The 18,210-nt window shown below is 44.8% G+C and overlaps 1 protein-coding gene across 2 annotated transcripts in view; it reads right to left on the minus strand.

Annotated features, from left to right (window-relative positions):
• Positions 1-18,210, minus strand: part of LOC149858312 (gamma-aminobutyric acid receptor subunit gamma-4) — a 130,525-nt gene that overhangs the window by 15,707 nt on the left and 96,608 nt on the right. For both annotated transcript variants that reach the window (XM_090060338.1, XM_090060337.1), the window contains 2 exons: positions 17,890-18,027; positions 13,474-13,626 (listed from right to left, as the gene is read on the minus strand). In XM_090060338.1, the coding sequence (XP_089916464.1) occupies positions 13,474-13,626; positions 17,890-18,027 (291 nt within the window). The remainder of the gene's footprint in view (positions 1-13,473; positions 13,627-17,889; positions 18,028-18,210) is intronic.

The following is an 18,210-nucleotide window of genomic DNA, read 5'->3' on the forward strand; positions in this document are numbered from 1 at the left end:
GAAGTCTACAGGCCAATGAGAGGTAACGCGCTGCTCAACCTGGTACTGGCTACTGGGGATGACCTTAATCGGCAACCTAGTGATTGATGGGAAGGTGGGTGACAATGACCACGAGCTGATCACCTTCATCATCCACTGTACAGCTGGCAAGTCAGTCAGCAACACTGAAGTCCTTGACTTCAGGCAAGCCGACTTTGACAAGCTTAGGAGGCTTGTCAGTGAGGCCCTAAGGGACCATGACTCCATGGAGAGTCCAGGAAAAGTGGTTGCTCCTCAAGGGAGCGACCCTCAATGCACAAGCTAATTCTATTCCATCTCGGGGTAAAGGCAGCAGGAGGGCACAGCAGCTCTCTTGGCTCTCCAGGGATCTAGCAGACCTCCTAAGGCTAAAAAGAAAGGCCTACAAAGGATGGAGGATGGGATTCACCTCCAAGGAGGAATATTCTGCACTGGTCCGGTCCTGCAGGGAGCAACCCAGGAAAGCCAAGGCTGCAACTGAACTCCAACTAGCTTTGAGCATCAAGGACAATAAAAAGTCCTTTTTCAGATATGTGGGGAGCCGGAGGAAAAGCAAAGGCAATGCAGGACCCCTGCTGAATGAGATGAGACAACTGACAATTGATGGCCTCTGTGGCAGAAAGCCACCTTGGTTTCTCCCCAGAATATCTGCCCAGTAACAGGTGATGTATTTCAAATTGGTTGGCTGACAGCCAACCGGGGCTGGCCTCCACTGGACCAGGTGTATGAGGTCACAGGGGCTATATAAGTTAGGACGGGCAGGAGGCAGTCTCTTCGGCCATGAGGTGAGGCTGGAGCCATGATGGGGGGACTCAGAGGAGCATAAACATCTGAAAGGGCCCTCTCCCCCAAAAACTCATGAACCAGGAACAGCCGGACGCTAGAAAGGATCTCACCAGCCTCTGGATGAAGTGTGTGAGTAAGGTACTCGAGATCTGATAGATATCTAGCTGGCAGTAACTCAGATGTGTGATCAAAAGGCTACCACAGCCAGACTGTTTGCTCTTTAGGATTTCTAGGATATTGCTCAATCTTGTACCCTATTTTCACCCTACTCCTGTAACCAATAAAGTCTTCCTTTGTGACTGGTGTGGGAGACTTATTGAGGGGTGGGTCTAAATTATGCCTAAGAGACCCCTTAGGTCTGTGAACTAAGGGAGACTTTACTTATTGCCCCCTGACTTGGGGAAGTGCCCCAAGTGCCTGTACTGGGTCGAGTACCCGTAGGACATTTGGCCTGTGTTACCCCAAGGACACAGGGCCAGGAGTGAGTCCATTCTTGGGGTGGTGGCGGCGATGTTACCCCCAGGCTAGCGTATGTGCTCCAGGAAGGGGTCGGGCCAGACATGAGGCGCCCCTAGGGAGGCATTCGGAGCCTGGCAGGTGGTCGGGCGCAGGGAGGTGGGCGGCTCAAAGCAGGAGTGCCTCCTACTGGCCCGTCACACCCTCCATCAATGCTGACCTTGTAAAGGAACACCTTGAGAGGTTAGATACCTTCAAGTCAGCTGGCCCTGACAATTTACACCCCAGGATACTTAAGAAACTGGTGAGCATCATAGCCCAGCCTCTGGCATGGATCTTTGAGACCTCCTGGTGCTCTGGTGTAGTACCCAAAGACTGGAAGAAGGCCAATGTGGTGCCTATCTTTAAGAAAGGGAGGAAAGTGAATCCGGCAACCTATAGGCCCATCAGCCTGACTTCTATCTTGGGGAAGATCTTACAAAAGTTTATGAAACAGGTCATACTTAATGGCCTTTCTGACGCCAAAATCCTAAGGTATAGCCAGCACAGGTTTGTTGTGGGTAGGTCTTGCTTGCCCAATCTCATTCCTTTTATGACCAGGTGACCTATCACCTGGGCAAGGGAGAAGAGATTGATGTCATATACTTGACTTCAAAAAAGCCTTCAATCTGGTATCCTATGATCACCTCTTGGCGAAAGTGGCCAATTGTGGCCTTGGGTCCACCACGATCCACTGGCTGGGAAGTTGGCTCCATGGTCAGACCCAGAGGGTAGTAACTGATGGAAGTCAATCATCATGGTGCCCTGTGGCGAGTGGGCAAGGGCACCATGGTGCCCAAGGCTCTGTCTTTGCACCCATATTGTTCAACATCTTCATTAATGATGTGGACATTGGAGTCAGAAGCGGACTGGCCAAGTTCACCGATGACACCAAACTTTGGGGCAAACCATCCACACCAGAAGATAGGTGGGCGATCCAGGCTGACGTGGACAGGCTCAGCAAATGGGCAGACGAGAACCTGATGGTGTTTAACACTGAAAAATGCAAGGTTCTCCAACTTGGGAGGAAAAACCTGAAGCATCCTTATAGGCTCGGCAGTGCTACACTGGCTTATACTACGGACAAAAGACAGTTGGGGGTCATCATTGACCACAGGATGAACATGAGCCTGCAATGCGATGCTGCGGCTAGTAAAGCAACCAAAACGCTGGCTTGCACCCATAGATGCTTCTCAAGCAAATCCTGGGACGTCATTCTCCCCTTGTACTCGGCCTTAGTGAGGCTGCAGCTGGAGTACTGCATCCCGTTTTGGGCTCCACAATTAAAAAAGGATGAGGAGAAGCTTGAGAGAGTCCAGAGAAGAGCCACATGCATGATCAGAGGTCAGGAAAACAGACCTTACGACAACAGGCTGAGAGCCATGGGGCTCTTTAGCCCAGAAAAGCACAGGCTCAGGGGTGATCTGATAGCCACCTATAAGTTTATCAGGGGTTACCACCAGTACTTGGGGGAACGTTTGTTCACCAGAGCGCCCCAAGGGATGATGAGGTTGAATGCTTATAAACTAATGCAAGACCGTTTCAGGCTGGACATAAGGACAAATTTCTTTACTGTCCGAGCCCCCAAGGTCTGGAACAGCCTGCCACTGGAGGTGGTTCAAGCACCTACACTGAACACCATCAAGAGCAAATTGGATGCTTATCTTGCTGGGATCCTATGACCCCAACTGACTTCCTGCCCTTTGGGCGGGGGGCTGGACTCGATGATCTTCTGAGGTCCCTTCCAGCCCTAATTTCTATGAAATCTATGAAAAGACCTTTGAGAAAATTATCAAGAAGCACATCTGTGGGGGCCCAGCATGGCAAGTAATGCTCCAGGGCAACCAACACAGGTTCATTGTGGGCCATTCCTCCCTAACTAACCTTGTTTTCTTTTGCAACCAAGTCCTTGGATGTGGGTGTTGAGGTGGATGTTGTCTACCTGGACTTCAAAAAGGGCTTTGACACTATTTCTCACCCTATTCTCATAAAAAAAAACTAGGCGACTGCGGCATTGATGCCTACACAGTCAGATGGGTGGCAAATTGGCTCTATGGTCGCTCCCAGACAGTGGTGGTGAATGGGTCATTTTCGACCTGGAGGGATGTGGGCAGTGGAGTTCCCCAGGGCTCGGTCCTCGGGCCTGTGCTATTGTAGAAAGAAACCCTTTTGTCTGCCACCCCTCAAATGTGAAGCTCCTCCATATGGCAAAAGCTGGTCTTTTAGTATTTGCCCCCTTTTGGGATGTTTTCTCTTTTCCACCTTTTCTTCCTTCCTCTCTCTCTTTTATTATATCATTATTATTTTTTATATAAGGTATATTTGTAGAGAAAATAGAGCTTGGAAATGCTTTTACAAATGTACTTTAAGTTTAAAATTAAGTTGTACCATGTAACAATGTTAGCAAGAGCAGAAATCTCTGTATGGAGCAGGTCCCTGAATGAATCATGGATTATAATGTAACATAACAGCTAGTCTGGATAAGCATGTTAATGAGTGGCAATTAACACCTACAAAATCAGAGACCAAGGAGAAGAAAGAATCAATAAAGAGCCAGAAATTCCTGGAAACTTCATTGTTAAAGGTACGGAAGCCCCTGTTTGAACTAATTAATGCTGGAAACAGACCCTTGGGGCTGAAATACCCCCTGATCAACCACTTCCAGAGCTCAATTCATCATGGCAGTGAATCAATCAAAATTCATCAACGGACTCCTGAGACTGCACATACGTGAAGATGTGACCCCTGGGGCTGACAGCTGCCATCCAGCAGTACCAAGAGGGACATCTATCGAAGTCAACAACACCTGCATTGGGTAAGCCCAAGAATTCGGGGGTCACCAAAGTCTTCCAGAGAGGGATAAAAGGCAGCGAAGAATGACCCCCAAGGGTGCCCTCTTTGTCCTCACCAGCACCCTGCCTGTCCAGCCAGAAGGACCAGCCAACGTCCCACTTCTGAAGCAACATCGCACTGAAAGACGCCTCAACTGGCCATCAATGGTGGACTCCAGTGCTTGGGGATAGGTATATCTTGACACCAGTGCTTAGTGTTCAGAGCTAGCTACTGTGAGTGTGTGTGTGCGTGTGTGAATGTGTGTGTGTATGAGGGGATCAGTATCAAGGTTTATGGTCTGACTTTTGCATCCATCCAATAAACTAGAATTTTATGATGATTCTTTGGGTTGGTCCTTGGTAGCCAACACTATTCAATATCTTTATCAGTGACTTGGAGGTGGGCACGGAAAGCACGTTGTCCACATTTGCTGATGACATAAAGATGGGAGAAGTGGGCACACTGGGGGGAAAGGACAGAATCCAACTACATCTAGACAGGTTACAGAGGCAGACGGATGAGAATAGAATGGAATTCAATGCAGACAAGTGCAAGGTGCTGCATCTAAGGAGAAGGAACCTGCAACACACCTATAGGATGGGGAACACCCTCTTGTCAACACAGTGGCAGAAAGGGATCTTGGAGTCACTGTTGACTCCAGGATGAACATGAGCCACCAATGTGAGGAAGCAGTCAGTAAGGCTAACTGCACCGTGTCGTGCATCTATAGATGCATCACAAGCAGGTCCAGGGAGACAATCTTTCCACTCTGTGTGGCACTGGTCAGGCCGTAGTGGTAGTATTGTGTCCAGTTCTGGGTGCCTCACTTCAAGAGGGATATGGCTAACCTTGAGAGGGTCCAGAGGAGGGCCATTTTTATGGTTAGGGGGCAGCAGGCCATGCCCTCTTAAGATAGACTAAAGGGCCTGAATCTATTCAGCCTCCACAAGAAAAGACCCAGAGGGGATCTGGTGGCCATCTATAAACTCACCAGGGGGGACCAGTGGAAAACAGATGAGGCTCTGTTCCCCTAGGAACCACCTGGGATAACAAGGTATAACTGCCAGAACTATTGATTGAGAGCAGGTTCAGGCTTGATATTAGGAGGCATTACTTTACAGTTAGGGATGCCAGGCTCTGGAATGCTCTCCCCTACCATGGTTGTTTTCAAGAGGAGGTTGGATAGATATCTGGCTTGGGTATTATGATCCCAGCACTCGTTCCTGCCCAGGGCATGGGGTCAGACTTGATGATCTGTTCAGGTCCCTTCTGAACTAGAAACTATGTAACTCCAATTGCACTTTGGCTTTTCTGATTTCGTCTCTGCATGCCTCAGCAATGTTCCCATACTCCTCCCTAGTCATCTGTCCAAATTTCTACTTCTTGTAAACCTTCCTTTTATGTTTAAGCTCACTGAAGAGTTCTCTGCTAAGCCAAACTTGTTGCCTGCCATATTTTTTTTTCCTGTACATTGGGATGGTTTTTCCTGCACCCTCAATAAAGTTTCTTTTAAAATACAACCAGTTGTCCTGGAATTCTTTCCCCCTCAGCCTGGCCTCCCAGGGGCTCCTGCCCATCAGTTGCCTGATGGAGTCAAAGTCTGCTTTTTTGAAGTCCAGGGTCCATACTCTGCTGTTCTCTCTGTCTCTTGTCAAGATCCTGAATTCAGTCATCTTGTGGTCACTGCTGCCCAAGTTACCATCCACTTCTATATCCCCCACCAATTCTTCTCTGTTTGTGAGCAGCAGATCAAGAACAGCATGGCCTTTTGGCCTCTCCAACACTTGTACCAGGAAGTTGTCTCCAGCATTCTCCAAACTCTTCCTAGATTGCCTGAGCACTGCTGTATTGCCCTCCCAGCAGATGTCAGGGTGATTGAAGTCCCCCATCAGAACCAGGGCCTGTGATCGGGAAACTTTCACTAACTGTCTGAAGAAAGCCTTATCTATTTCATCCTCCTGGTTTGGTGGTCTGTAGGAGACCCCCACCACAACATCGCCCTTATTGCTCTTCCCTCTAACCTTAACCCAGAGACTTTCAACACACTTATCTTAAGTTTCATACTGGAGCTTTGAGCAATCATACAGCTCTTTTACATACAGTGCAAGTCCTCCTCCTCTTCTCCCCTGCCTGTCCAGTTTGTACCCATCCATGACAGTGCTGCAGTTATGCAAGCTATCCCACCAGGTCTCTGTTATTCCAATCATGTCATAGTGCTGTGACTGTGTTTCAATTTTTCCTGCTTGTTTCCCAGGCTCTGTGCTTTCCTGTACAGACACCTGAGATTCCCGCCAGCAGCACCAGCCAATTGCCCTACAGCCTTAATATGAACAGGCTTCACCTGTTGCCCCCTCATCTTTGTGCTTCCTCCAGATCCCCCACTTCCCCTCTTACCTCAGGGCTTTGGTAAACATGGTGAACCTAGTTTAAAACCCTCCTCAGTGACTGCCTTTCTTGCATGCATACCAGCCTCTGGCTTCTTTGCTAGTCATTCCATCCAGAAAGAGCACACAACAACTGCAGATGCTTCCTCAGCCTGATGAAGGGTTTTTAAACTCAAAGACTTGCTAAGAAAATACATTTCCAACTATTTAAGTTGGTCTAATAAAAGATATTAGATTCACCCAAAGAACCTTGTCTGCTTATGTCCTTAGACCAACACGGCTCCAACCTACACCCCTGTAACACAAAGGGTGAAACTCATATAACTCCTTGGACATCAATGAATTGCTCTCAGATCAATGTGATCCATGTTTTTTGTAACTGGTGTTCGAGCCAAAGTCCCATGACCTAGTGGGACTTTAATTTTAATGAAGTGCGGATTGGGTGCTTTGGGACTAACTCTCACAGGTGTATTCATATGAATGGATGTTGCCTTTTCTGAAGATTGTTTCACTTGCTCTATATTGATCAGTCTTCTGAATAACATACAGAAGAGGTTTCTGAAGCACATGCTCAGTGTAGTCCTGCTTCTGCTTTGTCAGGGCAAAATTACTCTCATTCCTACCTGCCTTGTTTCAGCTTAAGATATGGAAGTTGGACAGGATGCATGAGAGGATCAATTTTTGGCTTAAATGTATTTAAGCATTGTATTTGCATTTGGAATTGGGATGTGACATCATATCTTTCCAATCCCAATGATAGTAGCCTGTTTTAAATCTCTCTAATATTGTCTGAATCTGGCTTTACGTTTCTTTTTCTTTTTTGGGGGGGGGTGTTATTTTTATGCAATATAACATAAATGTAAAGTTAGCGCATTACTTTTGACATCCCCGAGTTGCTTTTTTTGGCAACCAACAAAGAGAGCCCCCCTCCAAGGCAAATCCATCTGTGGAAACCTGCTTCTGTATTTCAAGTTGGCAACAATGCCCTTTTCAGTCATACATAACACACAGCCTGTTGCTATTTATTCCTTTGGTTACTTAGAATGCAAATTTCCCTTCACTTGCGTTGAAACTGACATAAAACTCTCCATGCTACCTCCTTGCTTTTCAGGTGGTCACCATGGAAATTTGTTTTGATGGAGAAGGGGAGGGCATTGTAGAAATTGTGAAAGCATCAGATTAGCCCTGCCTGGTAATGACAGTATCCCCATTGTCAGAGGAGACCTCGCAGAGCTGGTGCTGTTACTGCCAGTCAAGGTGAAAGTGATTCAGTGGGGACTGGTGGGGAGAACAAGAAAAGAGACAGAACTCGTTGCAGAATACAAATAGAGCCAATGCATTTGAACAGGATTAGAGGAGGGAGAGATGGCAAAGACCTGTTAAATCTCTCGTACTACCTCCTGCTAGAGCAAGAGAGAATTCCTATATAGATGAGACAACAGAAGATAGTAAACACAGGTTACCCTTGATCCTAACTAAAGGGTTGCAATATGTTTTATACACACTTAGAAAGCCAGCCAGGGATGGTGTGCAAACCTAGACAAGGAGCAGCATTCTTACCATTCTGCTAGACTTGCACAGTGCATCTATGAGTGGATTAGCTCAAGCCCATAAAAGCCCAGTGTCAGACTTGGACCCTTCTGGGTAAAAGAGGCTAGGTATGTTCAATTTAGAAAAGAGATACTTAAGGCAGGACATGAGAAGAGTTTACAAAACACTAAATGATGCAGAAAAAGTAAATAGGGTTTTTTTATTTACTATTTCTCATGATACAAGAACTAGGAGTCATAAAATGAAACCAGTAAGTAGTAGAGATGTGAAGGCCTGGAAAAACAACAAACCAATTCAGAAAAAAAAGTTTTTTCCTGTTTTTTCCCTGAGGTCTTTTTTTTGTTTTTTTCCCCTGAAAAACTGGAAAAATTGAAAATTTTTGGAAACATTAAAAAAAGGTCTTATGAAATATTTTCTTTTAGAATGATGAATAAAATGTTTAAGACAAGGTGTTCATATACTGCTACCCTTTACTCTCCAAATTTTTTTCTAATAACTATATAATAGGAAAACTTTTATGTAAGACTATCTACAGTATCAGATCATTACAGTTCCTGTACACCGAGGACAAGCAGTACAGTACAACTCTTAAATTCAAGAGCAAGATGCATTTCTGCTCCCAGGGGGCACTGCCGTTTTCACAAAAGAAGGAAGAAAGATTCAGTGCCTTCTTTGCTTGTGGACTGCCTCTATTGTTGACTTTTTATTTAGAGGTTGGTGGATCTGCTCCTGTCCTCATGACTAGGCTCAAAGGACTGGGAGTGGATACTGGCAGCAGTATCCATTCATTCCTGTAGAGATTAGAAACAAGGAGCTTATTGCCCTTCTTGCTCAAAAGCCTCAGGAAAGGAGACAGAGCAAGTCTAAAGGTTCTGGAGTTGGAAGAAGCCTGCCTCCTCCTGGCCCTATGACTTTGACATCCACAGAAGTACAGAAGCAGCACAAAGGAGCTGAAAGAAACTTTACTTCTTTATTGAAAGGTAAGAGTTTAAATTTCTCTGAATTCAGTATATTAAACTATATTTTAGCTGCATTAGTATATTTTTATAACTAATACTTGAATTCCAACTAATCTGATGTTTTGTGACAAATCACCCAACCTGAGCAGTAAAGCGAGGCCTGCAGGGCAGGACAGTTGTTTACAGTTAACTCTAAGGAGGCCTCTCCTTCATCCATTACTAAATTTGTACATGCTGTAGCTTAGTGCTTATATATGCAAGCTAGCCACTAAATTACATTTTTCTTTTTTCTCCCTCAGCAAAATGGTGTAGCCAACTTCTAGCATATGGAAACATTTCCACACTGCAAGTTATTCTGAGAGAAAAAATGTGATTTGCAAATACTATCAAATGAAATATGCATTTCCAAATGCTACTAGGATGACCAAACACATCCTTGTATGTAAGAAGTGTCTTGCAGATATTAAAAAATCCTTCCTGGGTATAAGTGAGGAGGAGGTAGATCAAGATGATGAAAATACAAGTAGCTCTTTTCAATGTTTTTGATCTAGAATTCCTCCTCCTCCTCCTCCTCCTTCTATAACATCAGCATCGCAAAGGGTTGCCCAATCAACATCCTCAAGTAACCAAATATTGCAACCAACTTTATGTAAAATACTCTCGATAGGTTCATTTCTAGACAAGATGACACCTGAAGATCTGGAAAAAGATGACCAAGCTCTTGCAAGAGCAATATATTCTTCTGGGACACCATTGTTAATGACTGAAAATGCATATTGGCAGGAAGCTTTTAAATTACTGAGACCATCATACTGTTTGCTGAGCAGGCATTCTTTGAGCAAGGCTCTTTTAGAGTCAGAATATGAATGTGTAATGCAATCTGTGCAAGGGAAAATCAATGAAGCACTGTGGCTTGCAGTACTTACAGATGGATGGACAAGTGTGTGGGGAGAAGGAATCATAAATTTTATGATAACAGCACCTCAACCAGTTTTTTACATAAGCACTGAAACAGGAGACAACAGGCATATTGCAAGGTATACCAGTAGTAAAATATGTGAAGTCCTACAGAAGATTGGCAGTGGTAAAGTATTTGCTTTGCTGACTGACAATACAAATAACATGAAAACAGCATGGGAGCTCATAATGGATAACCCACATATTACTGCAATAGGATGTGCATCCCATGGGCTAAACTTGCTTCTTAATGACATCATGAAGTTGGACACTCTGCAAAAGATCTATAGAAGAGCAAAATAAGTTATAAAACATGTAAAAGCTACTAATATTGTAGCTGCAGTCTTTAAGAAGAAGGAAGAAAAAATGCAAAGAATAAAATAGTGACACTCAAACTCTGTAGTAAAAGTAGATGGGCTAGAGCGGTGATCTCATTTGAAAGTTTACTAAAAAATAAAGAAGCTCTTCAAGAAATAGTAATAATTGAGGACCTTAAAGCATCCAGAAGTGTGAGGAACACTTTACATGATGAGGATGTCTTTTGGGTTCAGCTGCAGAACTCCCTGAAGATTCTAAAGCCAATTTCTTCAGCAATCACTGCATCTGAATCAGATAGTACGCTTTTGTCAGACATTCCTTACCAAATGGCCCAGATAAAAATCAACTGTTTTTGAGAATCTAAGTGTAACTCCGTTTACAAGCACAGAAGAAAGAAAAGTGAAAGACTTTATTAACGGATGGGAAGAATGTTTGTTGCCAATCAGTTCGTGCTGCTACAAATCTCTTGGATCCAAGATTCAAAGGCAGAATTGTTAGTGATGATAGCACTGCTACTGCATTTGACTGGATTACAAAACAAGCAACACACTTAGGACTTGATGTTGAAAAGATACTTTCAAATGTTGCAGAATACAGAACATCTTCAGGTATCTTTGGTCCAGGAGGGCAGTTTGAGACACTGGCAACCACATCCCCCCTGCAACACAGTGGCAAGGCCTTTGCACCACACAGCCTCTGACCCTTCTTGCTTCTTGCCTGTTTCAGATTCCTTCATCTTCTGCAGCACATGAAAGAAACTGGTCTATGTTTGGAAATACTCACACCAAATCAAGAAGTAAGTGAACATGTGAAAAAGTAGAGAACCTTGTCTCAATCCAGGCAAAACTTCAGTTTTCAGAAGTCCATGAAAAAGATGACAATGAAGGAACAGAAGAATCAGAAACTGCTGATAGCGATAGCTTAGAAAATGAGACTGATTAGACAAAGTTTCATATAGCAAAATTTGTATTCAATAAGTCTTGATATTTTTTTCCCTTTTTTCAGCTCTTTTTCTAAAAATGTGCTTTCTGTATATGCTTGACACTGTGGAGGAGACTAAGTCTAGAATACATAATAACTTTCTTTGTTTTACTATAATGTTGATGAGTTCTTCTATTTTCAACTTTAATTTTTGCCTGCTTCTCATAAACTGGCAAAAACTAAGAGATGCTAGGTTCCTTAGAGTTCAGCAGCTTGTAGCTCCATTTGTAACAAAAATTAAAAACATTTTAAAGTAAATTCAATTAGTAAATTTGTAATTTGTCTGAATAAACTATACTTTTAAATTTAACAAATATATCAAACATGATAACTTTATGAGCAAATTAAGTTATACATAATACATTTTATGTTCTTAAAGTAGCAAAGTAAATTTAGACCTGTAAAGGGTGCTAAGAAAATAAGTATCATGTATATTTCCATTTCCCCCCAAATTTCCATTTTTTTCCAGAAATTTCCCCCCCTCCATGGCTTCAAAGTGTACAGAAATATTACATCTCTAGTAAGTAGTGTTTAAACCTAAAAAAATAGTTTCTTTTCTACATACCCTGTAATTAAAATGTGGATGGAACTTATTGCCACAAGATGATGTGGAAGCTGACAGTTTAGCCAGATTCAAGAAAGGATTGGATAAATTCTTGGAGGAAAGGTGCAGGAGTAGCTTTTCAGCATGAGTTAGGGGTACAGCCTCTGAATCAGAACTTCCTAGGCCTTAAATGCTGGATGCTGCAAGTGAGAGAAGAACAATGGAAAAAACCGTGGTCAAACCCAGTTCACTCTCCCTTTCAGCATCCACTTTCTGCCACTGTGTGACACAGGAGACTGGGCAAGATGGACCAATGGTTTGATGTAGTAAATGGCAGTTCTGTTGTACTGTCACCAGCTTTTCTACTACTGCCATAGAAACTTTTATGGAGGCACAAAGGGAAAGCAAACAGACGTCTATACCATGTGTTATACCACAAATGCACAAATTTATGGCTGCAACAAAGATGGCAATACTTTTCTGACACTATTGAAGCAGATGTCTGTTAAGTTTATGGTACAAGAGGTGAGGGCAGCCTGGAGCTGCCTTCACTCTCGAACTGCCCTGGGCAGGTGTACTCAGGGTTTGAGAGCTTCAATCCTGCACACCCTATTCAAGGATCAGACTCCTTAAGCCCTGAAAGCACCTGCCTGAGTTTCCCCACTTACAGAAATGCATTCTGAAGATTCCCTGGGGCTCATTTCTGGAAGTGGAGAACCTCAACTTTCTCTGCTTATACAAAAATAAGCTCTGGGGTACACCTCTAAGTGGGGACACCCTAGCTTTCCTTGCTTACAGAGGCACAGCCTTGAGATTCCCTGAGGCATTTCTCTGCAAACAGGGAACATGTTGCCTGTTGTCCTGCAGGCTGCATCCTGGCATAGCTGATCTGCTTCATTTGGTGATGATTATTTAAGTGCACCTGGATTCATTGGTCTGCCTCAAAAGTACAGAGGGATGAACGATATCACTTGGGATGCCAGGTAAAAATTTCAAAAGCACCTAAGTGATGGAACAAATGTTCTAATATTATAAAACCCTAAGTCTGTCTGTCTGTCTGTCTGTCCATAATGCTTTATTCGCACTCTGATTGGCTGATGGAAACAGGTAATGCAGGCGGGGGGGGGGCAAGTGGGCCTGGGCCCAGTGTGTGGTGGGGAGAGCAACATAGGGCAGGGAGCAGGCCCAAGCGGGGACAAAGCCCATGCTGGGGGTGGGAGTGGGGAGGGGAACTGCAGGCCCAGCTTGATGCGGCCACAGCAGCAGCTGGGGGAGGGAAAGAGCCCAGGTCCACTCCTCCCCCACCCCCCTCCCCTGCATCAGCCCTGAGCCCACTCCTCTTGTCCCTGAGTGGGTGTGATGCAGGGGTTGCGGGGAGAGGAGCAGGTGTGCCTTGGTGTCGGTGGTGATGGTGGGGCCAGGAGTGGGCCTGGACTGTGGGGGGAAGGGGGCTGGGCCTTTGTCACTGCCTGCTCCCCCCAACCCCTGGTCATTTTTGATGGGCAATTGGCTAGTAAAAATCATATTGACTTTCATTAGTCCTGTTCAGCTTATTTAGGTGCTTTGGAAACTGTTGCTTGCCAGCTGGTTGCATGTACCCTAATGAAACAATAATCACTGGTGGTATAATATGCAATATCTGCCTTACCTAGAGAAGTTCTGGCTGGTGTGGAGTCTCTCTTGATCCAGAAGGAAACCCAGGACAAAACTACTGTCAGGATGCAGGGGATATAGGTCTGAATGGCAAAATAGCCCATCCGCCTACTCAGGTCAAAGGAAACAGTCATCACCATGTACTCACCTAGACGAAGGCCATAAAAAGGCACACAAGTTAGAATAATATGATTCTGTTTGGCCAAAGTCTCTTTACTCCTGTTGTTTATCATCCCTACAACACTGCATTGCAACAGCACCTCAGTGCCTCACCATTTGCAATATGCTTATTCTCATTCCAAAGCAAGATGAGACTAAGGGCAGCATCTTATAGGTGCATCTATTTAGACTTCAGCATATCCACAAAAAAGGTACTATGCCCCAGGGGGTCAACTCTGAATGATGAGCTTAGATGTCTAAGATTCCTACAGACGCAATACAGGTTGGTACCTCATAAGGACAGCTCATCAGGGCCCAGGCCTTGACTGGAACTAGCCAGTCTGAATTTCCAGAGCTTAGGATTTCCCACCAATCATTCCCTATGTCCTCCTTTCCTAAACTTCAGCTCTGGATCTTCTCTTCTGCTTACTGGATGATTCTGGATAGGGTCCACATTTTTTTCTATTTCTGAAGATTCATCCCAATGCTGTAGAGGCAACTTTATGGGTAATGGGCCAGATCTTCCTTCCCTTTCACTTGCTCTTTAATCGGGGAAAGATTTATTTGATTTTAATGAATTATAATGGAGTAAAGCAATAGGGATTTGAGCCATTAGTATTGCATTCCAGGTAGAAAAGCAGAGCCATTTGTGAAGTTACCCATAGGAACTTGGAACAAAAAATGTTAGGTTGACTTGATGGAGCACATCGGAGAAGTGAAGGCCATTGGACTAGCCTTTCCTTTGGAATAAGGAGATGACCCAGAGCCTTGTTTCAGTGCTCACCTACATGACAGACCTACAGAGCTAACCCTTCTCAGTATAGGCCAGAGGGAGGTGGTGTGAAGAACAGATTGTTGCTACTGGCATGGGAAGGCATGTAATGAGAATGGGTAGGTAATAAAAGAATGAAATCCAGTGCTCACTCTTGTCTGCCTGATATGATTAACATCCCCCTCCTTGTTATTTCTGTAGTAAGGGACCTGTCTGCTGGGATTCTCATATCCATTCTGCAGGTGCCTATCAGTGCCATGATTGGTCTGCAGGTGCCTATCATTGGTCCATTGCTGTCATCTTGAATGTAGACATCAGACTGACCTTGTGCATCTGCCTGGGGGTCTGGCTCTTTTTTATTTCATAGGCAGAAATCTCCTTTGTCTCTCAGTTCAGTTTGATTTTAAGCTGCTCAGCCCTTGCTCTACTCTCCATACACTCTCTGGTAAGCTGCTAACTTTGGCTTCTAATCTTTATTAACCATGAACTATTGGCAAAGCACAGTTCTTTTTGATGTTCTAACACGTGTTCATAGCTACTTAGCCAGCTGATTTTACAGGGAAAATAGATGGTAAAAGAGGTTTGTTTCAGTGGTTCTGTTTCTATCACCTCTTGACTTGTAAGAAACATTTGAAAGGTGTACCTTGCTTGTTTGGTGGGGGAGAGGAAGGTTTACCGGCTGTAGAGATAAGATAAGCAGTATTGACAGTGTCTTGTCTGCATATATATGCATCTGATTTTTCAGCCAGCATGGGTTCATTAGGGGCAGATCCTGTCAGACCAACCTGGTTGCTTTTTCCAACCAGGTCACAAAATCCTTAGATGCAGGTGTAGTCTTTCTGGATTTTAGGAAGGCCTTTGGCACTGTCTCTCACCCCATTCTCATTAAAAAATTAGGTGACTATGGCGTTGATGCCTACACAGTCGGGTGGGTCACAAATTGGCTAGAGGGTCGCACCCAGAGGATATTGGTGGACAGGTCATTTTTGACCTGGAGGAATGTGGGTAGTGAGGTCCCCCAGGGAACTGTTCAACATCTTAATCAGCAACTTGGACAAGGGGGTGAAAAGCACCTTGTTTAAATTCACGGATGACACTAAGATGTGGGGAGAGATGGGCAGGATAGAAGGGAGGGACAGGCTACAACTAGATCTGGACAGGTTACAGGGGATGAGAATAGGATGGAATTCAATACTGACAAGTGCAAGGTACTGCACCTAGAGAGAAAGAACCAGCAGCATACCTATAGGCTGGGGAACTCCCTTCTTGTCAGCACAGAGGAAGAAAAGGATCTTGGAGTCATCATTGATGCCAAAATGAACATGGGCCGCAAATGTGAGGACACTGTCAGGAAGGTCAACCACACCTTGTCATGCATCCAGAGATGCATCTCAAGCAGGTCCAAGGAGGTGATCCTTCCTCTCTGTGCGGCACTGGCCAGGCTGCAATTGGAGTACTGCATCCAGTTCTGGGCGCTGCACTTCAGGAGGGATGTGGACAGCATGGAGAGGGTCCAGAGAAGGGCCACTCACATGGTGAGGGGGCAGCAGGGCAGGCCCTACAAAGAGAGGCTACAGGACCTGAACCTGTTCAGCCTCCACAAGAGAAGGCTGAGAGCGGATCTGGTGGCTGTCTATAAGCTTACTGGGGGGACCTGCAGGGAACGGGAGAGTCCCTGTTTCCCTGAGCACTACCAGGAGTAACTAGGAATAATGGCCACAAGTTGATAGAGAGTAGGTTCAGGCTAGACATCAAGAAGCACTACTTCATGGTCCAGGTGGCTAGGATCTGGAACCAACTTCCAAGCAAAGTGGTGCTCGCTCCTAGTCTGGGGGTCTTCAGAAGGAGGCTAGATAATCACCTAGGCCGGGGTCATTTGACCCCAGTACTCTTCCCTGCCCATGGCAGGAGGTCAGACTTGATGATCTGCTCAGGTCCCTTCCGACCCTACCAACTATGAAACCATGACCCTAGATTGTACAGCAACCTCCCTCGTAATCATAACTGGTTCCCTCTTTTCCAATGAGGTGAATGCTTTCTGATGGCTGGAATGCTGGGATCTCCTAAAAGAAAAGACCTCTGACATTAATGTATAATGCATAACAGTAGAATTCACTTCTCCTTCAAGGCAAGATTAATGTGGCTCCCCCATATACCAAATGATACCTTGAGACTGCCTCTTTCATGATTTAATACATCCCAGTATGTCAGCAACCCTCTTGCAGATAGTAATTAACCTATTTGGGACAATTTCTTCACATGGGTAATATTTCAATGCCATGGACAGGGTCAGGTTTTCCCCCTACCAGTTGACTTTTTCCATTTATAGTTGTTTTCTCCAGTCAGACAGGAGTCTCATGTCATTTGCTCAGAGAGTAAAAGCTTGCCCCAGAAAGGGAGGAAAGCCAAAGCAGTGCTAAAATCTACTGTTCTAAATATAACGGATGCAAATACTGAAAACAAAATAGATCTGTGAATCTAACTAGGGACAGCCAAGTTTACAGAGTTACAGTTTGTGGATGATGGAAAGTTCCTACTACCCTGGTGATGTCATCAAAGGTAGCGATTGGAGAAGGCGAGTTCACATATTCTCAATCTACCGATGGTATCAGTAAAACTACTGCAGAGGTACAGGGGCTGAATAATCTCTCTTTTCCAGTGTTATTATCACTGAAAATCTAGCAACCATATATGTGGCTGCAGGTTTTTGAAGTATGGTGTTCCAACACAGTGGAACATGGGCATTTCTATACCACATCCAACTCTAGCTTTATCTGCCCATATTGACAGCATGCCACTGAAAGGGTTGTGTCAATACCAGGCCACCAAAATTGTGGGAAAAGTCTACTGGACAGATCCTGAGTGCAGCCTCAGGATGTCCTGCCAGCTGCACCATGACTGCAAGCAGCTTCTGCATAATGTTGCACCTGTTAAGATGCCATGTAGACTCCTAGAAATGGGCTGACATCATGACACATGATCAGCTATGGGCACAAACAGGACATTTCTATCCCATGAGGCTGAGAAATAGAGGGTCTTCTGGGACAAACCTCTACTTGTCATTCCACTAATCCACTTCTCAGTGTCACCCTTGCTGCCTTCCCTGCTGACCCCTGCCACTGCTTTCATCCAATTTCCCTCCTGCCTTACTGCTTCTAGATAGGCATTAATTTTCTATGTTTTTTCATTTTTAGGCTCCCTGTGGGAAGCCCATGTTTCCATTCTTACCTCCTGCTATTAAGGTTGAAGGACATCCTGTATCTGTGCTGTCCTTCCCTGGGTACTCTTGTGCTCGCTCTCTCACTCCCTGAAGAATCTCAGTTCAGGTTGTACCTATCTGCACCTTCTCCGCTTTCTGTTTCCTACTGTACCCCTTCCCCTGTAGACCTCCTACATGCATGTGGCCTCCCAAGATGTGCAGAGGACCCTCTACCCCTCTCCATAGCATGGTGGTGATTCTGTCAGATGAGTGTGCCTTACCAGCTCCAGTTCTGAGAACTTCTGATGTGTTCCTCAGGCCTGTGAAGTCAAACTGGTAAAGCCTCCAAGTGCGTTGATCAGAGACCTCAATAGAGTAACGTCTCCAGCGGTAGATGATCTCTTCTCTTGGATAACCATCTGAAAAATGGGCAAGGGATACCAGAGAGAAAGTGACATGCAACATCTTCCATAGAATACTTTTCATGCCTCTCCAGTGCCATGTGCTCTAGGTACAACAGTAATAGATTATCCATTTCTATGATTATTGCCGTTCGGTATTTTATTGTGGTAAAGCTCAGACTGTGATCATGAGTGGGATCC

Source organism: Crocodylus siamensis, chromosome 8, assembly GCF_052110815.1.
Source record: "Crocodylus siamensis isolate JL-2025a chromosome 8, ASM5211081v1, whole genome shotgun sequence".
Taxonomy (NCBI): Eukaryota; Metazoa; Chordata; order Crocodylia; family Crocodylidae; genus Crocodylus; species Crocodylus siamensis.